The sequence below is a fragment of the Caretta caretta genome, chromosome 4 (genome assembly GCF_965140235.1).
Source record: "Caretta caretta isolate rCarCar2 chromosome 4, rCarCar1.hap1, whole genome shotgun sequence".
Lineage (NCBI taxonomy): Eukaryota > Metazoa > Chordata > Testudines > Cheloniidae > Caretta > Caretta caretta.
In genome coordinates this window covers 89,373,230-89,388,933 of record NC_134209.1, presented here as the reverse complement: position 1 = coordinate 89,388,933, position 15,704 = coordinate 89,373,230, and the positions used below count along the sequence as shown (strand labels likewise).

Genomic DNA, 15,704 nt, shown 5'->3' with positions numbered 1-15,704 from the left:
GTAATAGCTAGAAATGCCGACCCAAAGTCTGTGACTGAGCACTTTTAATCTTGAAGTTTTATAAATGTGATTATTATTTTAAAAATTTTATGTCAGAAGCCTACCTCTGAATCACTTATTTATATAAACAGACCAGTGTGTATGATCAATGAAGAAAAAACAAAATTCAGCTAGGAAACAGATTGGTCTGCCATGCATGAGACTTGAGCTGGATTCATATGCAGGTCTCCAGGCTGACAGGGAGACTGGAAATGCTGCTTTGGGAGTTGTACTCTGCCACAGGGGAAAGGAATTTCTCCTATTACTCAGCAGCCCAATTTCTTGCATTGTTCACAGTGGCATCAGTCCAAGTAAATGCTACTTCAAAGGCTTTATTCAGCTTAAGCTGTGGCTTGGACTGAAATTTAACAAGCCTGTTTCAACAAAGGCAATGAAGATTTATAGATCATAAGCCACACTAGGTTTTATTATTAATTTACATTGATAAAAAAGAATAACTTCCCCCTTGATATTTTCCTCCCTTGTCTGGCTATCTGGATCAGAGAGCCACAAATATGGCTTTCAAAAGTTAGACTTGTACATTTATTGTTCCAGAACCACAGGGGTTTAAACTTCTTATTAACCAAACAAGACACTAATTTCAGTTCTACCGATCTTCATATTGCAGATAAAAAGACAATTTTTGTATTAACTTGATAAGTTAGTTTTTATCATAGATCTTGAAAAAGCTCATAAAGCCATTCATGGGCTCAGAGGTACCAATATTCATAAACTGATCATAGATACAGAAGTAGCAGAAAATACATTAAGGTCCTGATCCAACTCTCATAGAAGTCAATGAGTTTTCTTAACGACATCAGTAGAAGAAGCACTCTCCCATAATTAGCTATATCTAAATTTATATAATGCTTAATGTTCAATATTTGTGAAATTAAATAACTTAAATGAACAGGATCATAACAGAGTGTATAAAAGAGGAAGAGATTGTAGAGGCACTTAGGAAAATGAAAAAGGAGAAAGCACCTACGTTGGATGAAGTATCGGAGGATATTTAAGTTATTGGGAAACGAAGGTGTCAAGTATCTTACAAGTCTGTTCAATGATATACTTAAAGAGAAAATGTCACATGATTGGCACAAAACCTTTGTGGTCCACATTTTTAAACATAAAGGAGATACTGCACTGTGTGGTAATTATTGCCCAATTAAGATGACATCAGATCCTATGAAAGCATGGGAGAAGATTATTGAAAAACATCTGCGTGGAACAGTGGAAATTTGGAAGGGTCAGCATTGATTTATGCTGGGATGGAGTACAATTGATGTCATATTTGTTCTTTGAGTCCTCATGGAAAAGTTCAGAGAAAAGAGAAGGCAACTGGGTATGGTCTTTGTGGATTTGGAGAAGTCATACAATTGTGTACCAAGAGATTACCTTGGTGCAGTTTGTGAAGGAGAGGTGTGCCAGAGGGATATGGCTGTCTTATCCAGGATATGGATGATGGAGTGATTACCGTAGTCAAAATCAAATGGGGCTCACAGCAAAGAATTTCCAGGAAACATTGGCCTTTATCAGAGCTCAGCCTGGAGCTCTGTTTTGTTTGCAGTTGTTATTGGTGTGATAAGTGAGAATATATGAAGGGAGCAACCTTGGAATGTGTGATTCGCTGAAGCCTTAGGGTATGTCTACACTGAAAAAAAAAAAGTGCGTCAGCACGTCTCAGAGCCTGGGTCAACTGACTCTGGCTTGCTGAAATTGCACTATGGGGCTTAAAACAACAGTGGGCTGCAGCCCACGCTCTGAAACTCAGCACAGCAGAAGGGTCTCAGAGCCTGTTCTCCAGCTCAGTGGGAACATCTACCCTGCTATTTGTAGCCCCACAGTGTAAGCCCTGCGAGCCCAAGTCAGTTGACCCAGGCTCTGAGCTGCTTCTGTGCAGGGCATTTTTGTGGTGTAGATGTACCCTTAGAAATATGTGCTGAAGATTTTGAAACTTTGCAAACTAACTTTGAAAAGTGGGCAACAAAGTTTTGGGCAGGCAGGACTTACAGTGAGCATCAGTAAGACTGAGGCTTTGATAACTTGAGGGAGGATGACTCACCACAAAGGATATTACAGGCAGAGAGCTTAGAAGAGTGAAATAATGTAAATACTTAGGATCAATAGTTGCTGACAATAGTGCCTTTCTGAGTGATGCCTGGCATCATATCAAATTGCGTGGTGCAAGTGGCATGAGCTGACCCCAATTGTCTGTGATAAAAAGATGCCAACAAAAGTTAAAAAGGTAAAGTGTATAGAACTGTAATTCAACCCATCCTAATGTATGGAACAGAGACTTGGCCCACCACAAGAAAAGAAATCAGTCTGCTCTCCACTACAAAAATGAAGATGCTGAGATGATCAAATGGTTCAAAACTGTGACAGGAAATGAAACAAGGATGTGAGGTACCTAATGCAGATTGCCTCAGTTGAAGACAAGTTGAGGGAGGCTAGGCTACAATGGTATGGACATGTTCAGTGGAGACCTGAGAGTTATATTGGTAGGATGGTCCTTGCAATGATCGTGGATGGAAAATGACCAAGGGAGAGGCCAAAGACTTGCTACATGGACCGGATATCAGAGGACATTAGAGAGACCAATTTACACGAGATGAGCATGAGTCTTCGAAAAAGGCTATAAAACTCACCCACCCTGAATAGGGAAGTAGAAAGAAAGAAGAGGAAGAAATAACTTAAATGATTTAACAGACAATGAGGCAAAATATAAAATCATTTAAAAATAGGACAGACAGAGGAAAAAACATTATTTTTCCCATTTTTTTGTCCTTATATCATCTGTTTAGACAGATAATAAATACCTGTTTCTGCTTAAAGTGTTTAGTAATCCTTTGATCACTATATAAATACAAATACATGATATCATAATAACTAACAACAATAAAAAATTTTAAATGCTAAATAAGGTAAGTTATGCTTTATGGAAAACAATGAGGAAAACAGAATATACAATGCACATGTTGGAAATTATGTGTGAATTACAGGCTTTTACAGCTTATATTTTATATATCTTAAAAATGTGACATTTCTGATTTATCATCTTTTTTTAAAAGGTATTTCAACTACTATTCTGCTGAAAAATACTTGCAAAGTACTTAATTTTTTTTTAGATCCTATCTAAAGAATGAGAGTTTCAATTAAATTGCTCTGAAGGTTTAAGCTGTTACCAGAAACCACTGATAAAAATAAAGCTTTATATTGTACAGTTGGGCATAGTCCATGCATAACCAACAAAACACACATCCAGATTTATGGTGACGATAATCATATAAACTAGAACTTACCTATAAAGTAGGATAGCAGTATTGCCAGGAGCACTGAGACTCCTACAGCACAGAGTGCAGTACATTTCCAGCTACAGTACTTCGAAGACTTCTTGAATTTAAAAGCACTTCTTGATAGTGTATTTCTAGGTAGTGGCCGAGTAGGGGGGGAATAAACAGAGCCAGATGCCATTGTGTAACCTGGTGTTGCAGTACTGAACAGTGGTGTTGTCCCTGTTCCTGTTTTGAATAAGAAATGCCTGTGGAAGAAAAAGACTATGTTAAAACACAATAATAAATAAACAAATGGAACAGGAAGTGACATTTTAGGTTCTCCTTAAAGCTGTTTGCCTTTTTTTCTTAACATCTTACATTTTTTTCAACCTACATAGATTCGTGAAACCAATACATTGAACAACACTTACATAGAAAAAACAGCATTTTTTTAAAAGTACAAGTGAAAATATTTGTGATACACACTCTGTCCACAGTGGGACCAGAACCATACTAACTATAAGAATGTAGGCAGGGTAGCTAGTAGAGTTCTTGCCAAATTCGCTGACAAGTGTGGACAGGCATTCTTTTGTCTGAATCCTATGTTATAAAACTATGTCACATACTACCGTGATCAGGATTAAAAAGTCAATATTTTCCAGATACCACACCTCTATCACAATTGTTTCTTAGTCTAAATATAAGGTGTGAAAGGTACTGCAACCCCATGTAGTATCTTTGGATACTCCTGTGTTAAAATTATGTATGGTTTCATGTATGACTGTTGTTCTGCTCCATCTGCTCCATGGGTGAGAATTACCAGAGTTCCTCCAGGAACTAAAAACAGTGGAGGTGATTACCTTGAGGATTGTCAGTAACTCCAGAGAAGCACCATGTGGTATATTGATTCAAGCTGGGTTTTCCAGAGAGTAGGAGACAAAGAAAGGGCTTTTGGTATAAAAGGATGAGCTTGAACAGACCCATCGCTGCCTTTCTGATCCAGGAAATGAACAGTACCATCTGTCCAATGGGGCTCCCAATACTTTCAAAAGGGTGGGAATGCTTTTGGCCTTAGAGGTCCCCATACGACTGATGAGTGACTCCTGGTACATTTATGATGTTTTCTCTATAATGCTTTTACCTTAAGAACTAAATGTGCTTGCTTAGAAAGAGCTGTGTAGTAACTTGGAATTTCTGGCAATATACTGTTCATAGTCCTGGGAGAAAAAGCAATGCACAGGCACTGGTCTTTCCCATAGTGTAAGGCAGGGAGCTGTGCCCTTCCAAAAACCCTAGTGAGATTGGAGTGGGATAAGGGTCTCTGCCTAGAGATCGGTAATGGCTGGAGACCTAAGACCTGACTGGGCACTCCAAGAGCAGACTAGGGAGAAGGGGGATAATGGTGCAATTACCCTGAAACTATGATACAGGGAAAACAGCAGGAACTGAAATATAACTGCATGGCAACTTTTGGCAAATGTAGGCAGTTTTGTTTTTGATGTATCCTAACTAAGGTGTGATCACGGACACAGGAGCTGGTTTCATTTTGGGGATTGGGTAGGTAAAAAATTGTTTTTTTGTTTTTTTTTTGTTTTTTTCCCAAAAAAGGTTGTAGGCTGAATTAGAGGAAAAAAATAAAGCAATGTTTGGGACTCTCTCAATGAGTCAATCACCATGCTAACACTGACTACCTTTTTCAACTGAAATTTCTGGGAAGAATACCACGCTACATGAGCTCTGAGGCAACATGTTCAAAAGAGACTTCAAGAAGCTTGTAAATTCTCACCAACTGAGTTAAGAAGGAGCACTGTGTAGAATTTTGTTGTTGCACAGGTGTGTGCATACCAGAGGAGGAAACAGAGGGTGGCCAAACCATAAAATTATTTATAAAAATTATGTTATAATATAATTATTATTTAGTAAGATATATTGGAGTTATATCAGGAATGAATCTGCTCTTTTACTCTCTGGGAGAAATGATGACACTTGATAACACTTGATAAATCAGGAAAATTTGTGCTTTGAGAAGGATTTGTGCTATGGGAAACCAGTAGGCCATTAGAACCTTGGCATCAGCTGCTCTTCTTTGAAATATTTCCCCGGAGAAGATTCCTGGTAATACACAGCATAAGGAACTTCACTTGTAAACAATATTAAGGCTACTGATAATGACGGCAGATCTGGGAACACCAAAGAAGCCCACCTCAGAGCATTTAACTTCAGAAAGGGGAATTACACAAAAAGGAGGAAGCTAGTTAAACAGAAATTTAAAGGTATAGTCCCAAAAGTGAAATGCCTGCAAGCTGTGTGGAAACTTTTCAAAAACACCATAATAGAGCTTCAAATTAACTGTATATTCCAAATTAAAAAAAACATAGTAAGAGGACCAAAAAAGTGCCACCATGATTAAACAACAAAGTAAAAGAAGTGGTTAGAGGCAAAAAGGCATCCTTTAAAAAATTGACAGTTAAATCCTACTGAGGAAAATAGAAAGGAGCATAAATTCTGGCAAGTCAAGTGTAAAAGTATAATTAGGCAGGCCACAAGAGAATTTGAAGACTCAAAAACTAACAGCAAATATTTTTTTAGGACATCAGAACCAGGAAGCCTGCTAAACATTCAGTGGGGCCACTGGTCGATCAAGGTGCTAAAGGAGCACTCAAGGAAGATACAGCCATTGTGGAGAAACTAAATGAATTCTTTGCATGATTCTTCACACCTGAGCCATTATTTTTAGGTGACAAGTCTAAGGAACTGTCTCAGATTGAGGTGTCATTACAAGAGGTTTTGGAACAAATTGATAAATTAAACAATAATAGGTCACTAGGACTAGATGGTATTCACCCAAGAGTTCTGAAGGAATTCAAATATGAAATTGCAGAACTACTAACTGTGGTATGTAACCCATCATTTAAATCAGCTTCTGTACCAGATGACTGGAGGATAGCGAATGTGACGCCAATTTTTAAAAAAGGCTCTAGAGTCGACCCTTGCAATGACAGGCTGGTAAGCCTAATTTCAGTACCAAGCAAACTGGTTAAAACTATAGTAAAGAACAGAATTATCAGATACATTGATAAACACAATTTGTTGGCGAAGAATCAACAAGGTTTTTGTAAAAGGACATCATGCCCCACCAATCTATTACAATTCTTTGAAGGGGGTCAACAAATGTGGACAAGGGTGATATCGTGTACTTGGACTTCCAGAAAGTCTTTGGCAAAGTCCTGGACCAAAGTTAAGCAAACTAAGCAGTAATTGATCCGTAACTGGTTAAAAGATAGGAAACAAATGGTAGGAATAAATGATCAATTTTCAGAATGGAGAGAGGTAAATAGTGGTGTCACCCAGGAGTCTGTACTGGGACCACTGCTGTTCAACATATTCATAAATGATCTGGAAAAAAGGGTAAACAGTGTGGTGGCAAAATTTTCAGATGATACAAAATTACTCAAGATAGTTAAGTCCAAAGCAGACTGTAAAGAGTTACAAAGAGATCTCACAAAACTGAGTTACTGGCAACAAAATGGTAGCTGAAATTCAATGTTGACAAATGCAAATACACATTGGAAAACATAATCCCAGCGAAACATACAACATGACCACTCAGGAAGTAACAGTGGATAGTTCTCTGAAAACATCCGCTCAATGTGCAATGGCAGTGAAAAAGCTAACAGAATGTTAGGAATCATTAAGAAAGGGTTAGGTAACTTAAAATCATAATGCCTCATTATAAATCTAGGTATACACACATCTTGAATATTGTGTGCAGATCTGGTCACTCCATCTTAATAAAGATGTATTAGAATTGGGAAAGGTATAGAGAAAGGCAACAAAAATGATTAGGGGTATGGAACAGCTTCCGTATGAGAAGAGAGTAAAAAGACTGGGACTTTTCAGCTTGGAAAAGAGATGACGAAGAAGGGATACAATAGAGGTCTATAAAATCTTCACTGGTATTTAGAAAGTGACTAAGGAAACGTTATTTTCTCCTTCATGTAATATAAAAACTAGGGGTCACCCAATGAAATTAATAAGCAGCAGGTTTAAAACAAACTAAAGGAAATATTTCTCCACACAATACACAGTTAACCTGTGCAACTCATTGACAGGCAATTTTGTGAAGGCCAAAACTATAACAGGGTTCAAAAAAGAACTGGATAAGTTCATGGAGGATAGGTCCATCAATGGCTATTCACCAGGATGGTCAGGAATGCAACACCATGCTGTGAGTATCCCTAGCGTCTGTTTGCCAGAAGCTGGGAGTGGACGACAGGAGATGGATCATTTGAGGATTGCCTTGTTCTGTTCATTCCCCCTGGGGCACCTGGCTCTGGCCACTGTCAGAAGACAAGATACTGGGCTAGATGGACCATCGGTCTGACCCAGTATGGCCATTTTTTTGTGCTGAACGACAAACATGGTAAAAAAATTCTTTTCTGTCAATGTACGCCGCTTTGGGTGGCCAAAGTACACTCAACAGCATTATACTATACTATATAAAATGCTGTTTGGTTTGGCTGGGCTGATCTGCCATTTTAAGCATTCTTCTGATGCTGTTTCTAGGCTGCAAACGGAAATGGATCTTAACAAGCTTTCACATGGGGACTCCATATATTCTCAGAAAAAGTGAAAGCTGAGGTGCTGGAGTTCGTGCAGCAGAGCCTAGCACAGACTCTGATCCAAATGCTTAAGCCCTTTGAGGAGTTAATCTCACAGATAAACTTGGGAGATGCCTGGGTATCTGTGACAGTGCCAGCTGTCAAAGCCCTGAGAGTCTACCTCAGGCATCGAGGCAATAAAAGAAAATTCTGTCTTTTGTATTTGAGAGTTCACCACTGCGGAGTGTGAGGTAGCACACAGTGTGGCTTCTTACTTTAAGCTCTTCCCCCTTTTGCTCTAAATCATATCACTACAATACCAGAGTGGCCACAGGCACAGGCTGGCTGAAGAATGTCAGGCAAAAAATACCAAAAGAGGTGAAATAAAGACAAAAGAAACAACTCTTGGTGAAGGAAATTTATTTGGCTCTCTCTATTTCTAATGAGTGGAGTTACTAGGTAAATGTCATTGCAGTCTCTCCAGGGGTGTTAACTCAAAATGTTAAATATTGAAAGTATAACACTATCAGACTTCCACATCTTGTACACCTGTTTCTTTCCTCTGAACCCTTGCTAACTAGTGTTTCCTACGAGATGTTCCTACGAAGGATGCTATGTCTGACAACAAATCCAAGCTGTTTCCAGATAGTGTAGAAAGCCTTGTGTTCTCCAAATATAATTTGCCTACAGTTGATTTTACCCACCTGCCTATGCTTTTATAGCATGCTCATCAGAAAGGTATCTGAGCAATTAATTTCTAAAGACTAAACTGTGTATGTAGTACTTGACCAGACATTGACTTAAACGGCAAATTACAGTCTGTCTCATCTCACAGAAAGCTTATATCATCTGTAATTGCAGATCTTCATTTAAAAATTTATTATCTTACAAGCACGCACTTGATTTGTATGCAAGTGACAATTTGAATATTTTATTAAAATTTTTAGAATGCAGAATTCTAATAAAAAACATTGGCACTTCTCAAAGTAATGCTATCCAGTGTTTAATTAAATGAATCAATTCACTTTTTAGAAGTAAAAACCCTCCATTTTTATCATGATGTAAAATATATTTCTATTCAAAAATTTAGCTGATATATGATCATTTTAGGGGCTCAAGTTTTTAGTATCCAGTAATTCCAAAACACAGATTTGTCACAGCTCCACTGTACTTAAAATATTTTGTTATTTTATAAAAACAAACTCTTGGGGGGCAAAGACTGAGTCAGCAGCTGCGAAGCAGGTGTGTGTTCCTATTTATTTTATCAATAGCAGCCACTTTTTAAAGTTTCTTTCACTGAATTAATGAAAGAAAAAATAAATATATCATCAAAATCCTCAGAGACGCTGAATCTGGAGATATGAACATATGAATAAAAGTAAAATTAAAGAAACTGAACCTATGGAATCTCTCGGCACCATATGATTGGCTGCACCTGCTGACATTTTTAGACAGTTTTTTGTCCAAAGAATACTGGAGTGGTTTCACTTCCAACAATATCCCAAGATATTCTCTGTGCTGCCATTTACTCTGTGGAAAACAAAATTGAGGGAACCTCAGCTAAAATTACTAATTTGGAAGCCAGGATGGAAAAAAATATGTCATGAAAAAGTGCAGGAGTTGGACAGCAAGATTAAATTAATTGAAAATTGCATCTTCTGAACCACAGGAACAGATTACAAAACCATTCAAGGACAGTATGGTGCAGACTATCAATGGGAATACTTAACAAGCCAAGTAAGATCCAGAAAAGTAAGTGATAGGTGTTCATCAAAGGGAGGGTGATTCAGAACTGCTTTCTTTTTATGAAAATCTTGTACCGAAAACTCTTACTCTAGATAATGAAGAAAATCCTATCCACTATATAAAACCCGACTGCATTCATAGGAGTACAATATTACACATGTCTGTATTACAATATAAGGAAGAAACATTTTAATTAGGGCTGTTGATTAATTGTGGCTAACTCACGTGATTAACTCAAAAAAAGTAATCGTGATTTAAAAAAATTAATCATGATAAATCGCACTGTTAAACAGTAGAATACCAATTGAAATGTATTAAATATTTAGGATCTTTTTCTAAATTTTCAAATATATTGATTTCTATTGCAACACAGAATACAAAGTGTCCAATGCTCACTTTATATTATTTTTTATTACAAATATTTGCACTGTAAAAATGATAACCAAAAGAAATCGTATTTTTCAATTCACCTAAAACAAGTATTGTAATCATGAAAGTTGAACTTACAAATGTAGAATTATGTACAAAAAAAAACTGCATTCAAAAACAAAACAATGTAAAACTTTAGCGCCTACAAGTCCACTCAGTCCTAGTCCTTGTTCAGCCAATCGCTAAGAGAAACAAGTTTTTTTTACATTTACGGGAGATACTGCTGCCTGCTTCTTGTTTACAATGTCACCTGAAAGTGAGCAGAGGTGTTTGTATGGCACTTTTGTACCCAGTGTTGCAAGGTATTTACGTTCCAGATATGCTAAACATTTGTATGTCCCCTCATGCTGTGGCCACCATTCCAGAGGACATGCTTCCATACTGATGATTCTCGTTAAAAAAGAAATGCATCAATTAAATTTGTGACTGAACTCTTTGGGGGAGAATTGGATGTCTCATGTTGTTTTACCTGCATTCTGCCATATATTTCATGTTATAGCAGTCTCAGATGATGACCCAGCACATGTTCATTTTAACACAGCAGATTTGACAAAACGAAAAGAAGGTATCAATGTGAGATTTCTAAAAATAGCTACAGCACTAGACCCAAAGTTTAAGGATCTGAAGTGCCGTCCAAAATCTGAGAGGGACAAGGTGTGGAGCATGCTTTCAGAAGTCTTAAAAGAGCAACACTCTGATGTGGAAACTACAGAACCCGAACCACCAAAAAAGAAAATCAACCTTCTGCTGGTGGCATCTGATTCAGATGATGAAAATAAATATGCATTAGTCCACTCTGCTTTGGCCCCTTATTGAGCAAAACCCGTCATCAGCATGGACGCATGTCCTCTGGAATGGTGGTTGAAGCATGAAGGGACATATGAATCTTTAGTGCATCTGATAGATAAATAACTTGTGACGCTGGCTAAAACAGTGCTATGTGAAAGCCTGTTCTCACTTTTAGGCAGGGCCGGCTCCGGTTTTTTTGCCGCCCCAAGTGGCGAAGGGAAAAAAAACAAAAACCCAAGCCTGGTTGAGCTGCCGCCGACGAGGAAGAGAGGGACTGCAGGGCCCGCCGCCGAAGACCTGGACATGCCGCCCCTTTCTATTGGCCGCCCCAGGCACCTGCTTCCTTCACTGGTGCCTGGAGCCAGTCCTGCTTTCAGGTGACATTGTAAAGAAGTGGGCAGCATTATCTCCTGCAAATTGTAACCAAACTTGTTTGTCTGAACGATTGGTTGAAGAAGAAGTAGGACCGAGTGGACTTGTAAGCTCTAAAGTTTTATATTGTTTTATTTTTGAATGCAGGGTTTATTTTGTACATAATTCTACATTTGTAAATTCAACTTTCATGATAAAGAGATTGCACTGTTACTTGTATTACATGAATTGAAAAATACTATTTTATTTTTAACAGTGCAAATATTTGTAATAAAAACATACAGTGAGTACTGTACACCTTGTATTCTGTATTGTAATTGAAATCAATATACTTAAAAATGCAAAAAAAATCCAAAAACATTTAAATAAATGGTATTCTATTATTGTTTAACAGTGCAATTAATCGCTTGACAGTCCTAATTTTAATGCTATCTAATTTGAAGGACTGCAACAGAATTCTGCTTGCTGTATAGACTATAAAAGAAACAGAATTTAAAAGGCCAAATTGCTATTTTTCCAAGATCTTGGGCCAGCTACACGGGCTAGGACAAAGAACTATTCTAATAAAACAAAACAAAATAATAATAAAGAATTTTGTGAGGAAAGAAACTAAAGCCTCTGCTTCCTATCAGGCAAAATTCAAAGCTACTTTTGATGGGAAATAGTATACATTCTGGGATCCGACAACAGCAGCAAGATTATTTAACACTATCCAAGACACTGTTCCAGGCAAGGACTATGACAAAGAAGAAAATAATAAAGATGGTAAAGGATTTCACTGTGTATGATATCAACCTGCCCTTTGTTGACAGAAACAATTTCTTCCTTCCCTACAAGGGAAAGATGTTTATGCATTTAGCACAATATTCTTTCACACAATGCATACCTGTAACATATTAACAGTGTGGGTCAATATACTGTGGCTATTTATATTGTAGCAATAAAAGTTGTTAAGTTGGTAAAGTAAAATACTAGAACATTATCAGCTGCAGAAGCATAGTTTTAATAAAAAGAAAAGGAGTACTTGTGGCACCTTAGAGACTAACCAATTTATTTGAGCATGAGCTTTCGTGAGCTACAGCTCACTTCATCAGATGTATACCGTGGAAACTGCACTAGAGCTTTCGTGAGCTACAGCTCACTTCATCAGATGTATACCGTGGAAACTGCAGCAGACTTTATATACACACAGAGAATATGAAACAATACCTCCTCCCACCCCACTGTCCTGCTGGTAATAGCTTATCTAAAGTGATCAACAGGTGGGCCATTTCCAGCACAAATCCAGGTTTTCTCACCCTCCACCCCCCCACACAAATTCACTCTCCTGCTGGTGCTAGCCCATCCAAAGTGACAACTCTTTACGTAATCAAGTCGGGCTATTTCCTGCATAGATCCAGGTTTTCTCACATCCCCCCCACCCCCATACACACACAAACTCACTCTCCTGCTGGTAATAGCTCATCTAAACTGACCACTCTCCAAGTTTAAATCCAAGTTAAACCAGAACATCTGGGGGGGGGGGGGTAGGAAAAAACAAGAGGAAACAGGCTACCTTGCATAATGACTTAGCCACTCCCAGACATCATCTTCCTTTCCAAATGCAAACAGATGGACATCGTACCAAAAGGACTGAAGGTAAAAAATCCATTACAACCTACATACCACACAGACTATGCTGACAGCTTGTGCCTCACGCTCTCAAAGAAACTGCGGAATCACCTGATCAAGATCCTCTACAGCAAACAGGGAAAGATTAAGAATGAGCTCTCAAAAATGGATACTCTCATAAAGAACCAACCTTCCACACAAACTTCCTCGTGGCTGGATTTTACTAAAACTAGACAAGCCATTTACAACGCACACTTTGCTTCTCTACAAAAGAAAAAGGACACTAAACTTTCTAAACTACTACATGCTACAAGGGGCCACAGCAATGGTTCCCTCACCCCACCTAGCAATATTGTTAACCTGTCCAACTATACTCTCAGCCCAGCAGAAGCAGCTGTTCTATCTCGGGGCCTCTCCTTCTGCCCCTCCACCCCCACAAACATGATACAGTTCTGTGGTGACCTAGAATCCTATTTTCGACGTCTCCGTCTCAAGGAATATTTCCAAAATACCTCTGAACAACATACTAATCCACAGAGGTCTCCCTGCCAACACTACAGAAAGAGGGATTCTAGATGGACTCCTCCTGAAGGTCGAAACAGCAGACTGGACTTCTACATAGAGTGCTTCCGCCGATGTGCACGGGCTGAAATTGTGGAAAAGCAGCATCACTTGCCCCATAACCTCAGCCATGCGGAACGCAATGCCATCCACAGCCTCAGAAACAACTCTGACATCATAATCAAAAAGGCTGACAAAGGAGGTGCTGTTGTCATCATGAATAGGTCGGAATATGAACAAGAGGCTGCTCGGCAGCTCTCCAACACGAGTTTCTACAAGCCATTACCCTATGATCCCACTGAGAGTTACCAAAAGCAACTACAGCATTTGCTCAAGAAACTTCCTGAAAAAGCACAAGATCAAATCCGCACAGACACACCCCTGGAACCCCGACCTGGGATATTCTATCTACTACCCAAGATCCATAAACCTGGAAATCCTGGGCACCCCATCATCTCAGGCATTGGCACCCTGACAGCAGGATTGTCTGGCTATGTAGACTCCCTCCTCAGACCCTACGCTACCAGCACTCCCAGCTACCTTCGAGACACCACTGACTTCCTGAGGAAACTTCAATCCATCGGTGATCTTCCTGATAACACCATCCTGGCTACTATGGATGTAGAAGCCCTCTACACCAACATTCCACTCAAAGATGGACTACAAGCCGTCAAGAACATTATCCCCGATAATGTCACGGCTAACCTGGTGGCTGAACTTTGTGACTTTGTCCTTACCCATAACTATTTCACATTTGGGGACAATGTATACCTTCAGATCAGCGGCACTGCTATGGGTACCCGCATGGCCCCACAGTATGCCAACATTTTTATGGCTGATTTAGAACAACGCTTCCTCAGCTCTCGTCCCCTAAAGCCCCTACTCTACTTGCGCTATATTGATGACATCTTCATCATCTGGACCCATGGAAAAGAAGCCCTTGAGGAATTCCACCATGATTTCAACAATTTCCATCCCACCACCAACCTCAGCCTGGTCCAGTCCACACAAGAGATCCACTTCCTGGACACTACAGTGCTAATAAACAATGGCCACATAAACACCACCCTATACCGGAAACCTACTGACCGCTATTCCTACCTGCATGCCTCCAGCTTTCACCCTGACCACACCACACGATCCATCGTCTACAGCCAAGCTCTGCGATACAACCGCATTTGCTCCAACCCCTCAGACAGAGACAAACACCTACAAGATCTCTGTCAAGCTTTCTTACAACTACAATACCCACCTGCAGAAGTAAAGAAACAGATTGATAGAGCCAGAAGAGTTCCCAGAAGTTACCTACTACAGGACAGGCCTAACAAAGAAAATAACAGAACGCCACTAGCGGTCACCTTCAGCCCCCAACCAAAACCCCTCCAACGCATTATTAAGGATCTACAACCTATCCTAAAGGATGACCCAACACTCTCACAAGTCTTGGGAGACAGGCCAGTCCTTGCCTACAGACAGCCCCGCAACCTGAAGCAAATACTCACCAACAACCACATACCACACAACAGAACCACTAACCCAGGAACTTATCCTTGCAACAAAGCCCGTTGCCAATTGTGCCCACATATCTATTCAGGGGACACCATCACAGGGCCTAATAAAATCAGCCACACTATCAGAGGCTCGTTCACCTGCACATCCACCAATGTGATATATGCCATCATGTGCCAGCAATGCCCCTCTGCCATGTACATTGGTCAAACTGGACAGTCTCTACGTAAAAGAATAAATGGACACAAATCAGATGTCAAGAATTATAACATTCATAAACCAGTCGGAGAACACTTCAATCTCTCTGGTCACGCAATCACAGACATGAAGGTCGCTATCTTAAAACAAAAAAACTTCAAATCCAGACTCCAGCGAGAAACTGCTGAATTGGAATTCATTTGCAAATTGGATACTATTAATTTAGGCTTAAATAGAGACTGGGAGTGGCTAAGTCATTATGCAAGGTAGCCTGTTTCCTCTTGTTTTTTCCTACCCCCCCCCCCCCCAGCTGTTCTGGTTTAACTTGGATTTAAACTTGGAGAGTGGTCAGTTTAGATGAGCTATTACCAGCAGGAGAGTGAGTTTGTGTGTGTATGGGGGTGGGGGGGATGTGAGAAAACCTGGATCTATGCAGGAAATAGCCCGACTTGATTATGTAAAGAGTTGTCACTTTGGACGGGCTAGCACCAGCAGGAGAGTGAATTTGTGTGGGGGGGTGGAGGGTGAGAAAACCTGGATTTGTGCTGGAAATGGCCCACCTGTTGATCACTTT

General features: G+C 39.5%; 1 protein-coding gene across 38 annotated transcripts in view; it reads right to left on the bottom strand.

The window, feature by feature from the left end:
* Positions 1–15,704, bottom strand: part of TENM3 (teneurin transmembrane protein 3) — a 2,220,601-nt gene that overhangs the window by 183,578 nt on the left and 2,021,319 nt on the right. For all 38 annotated transcript variants that reach the window (XM_075127819.1, XM_075127816.1, XM_075127814.1 and 35 more), the window contains one exon: positions 3,342–3,580. In XM_075127819.1, coding sequence (XP_074983920.1) covers positions 3,342–3,580 — 239 coding nt within the window. The remainder of the gene's footprint in view (positions 1–3,341; positions 3,581–15,704) is intronic.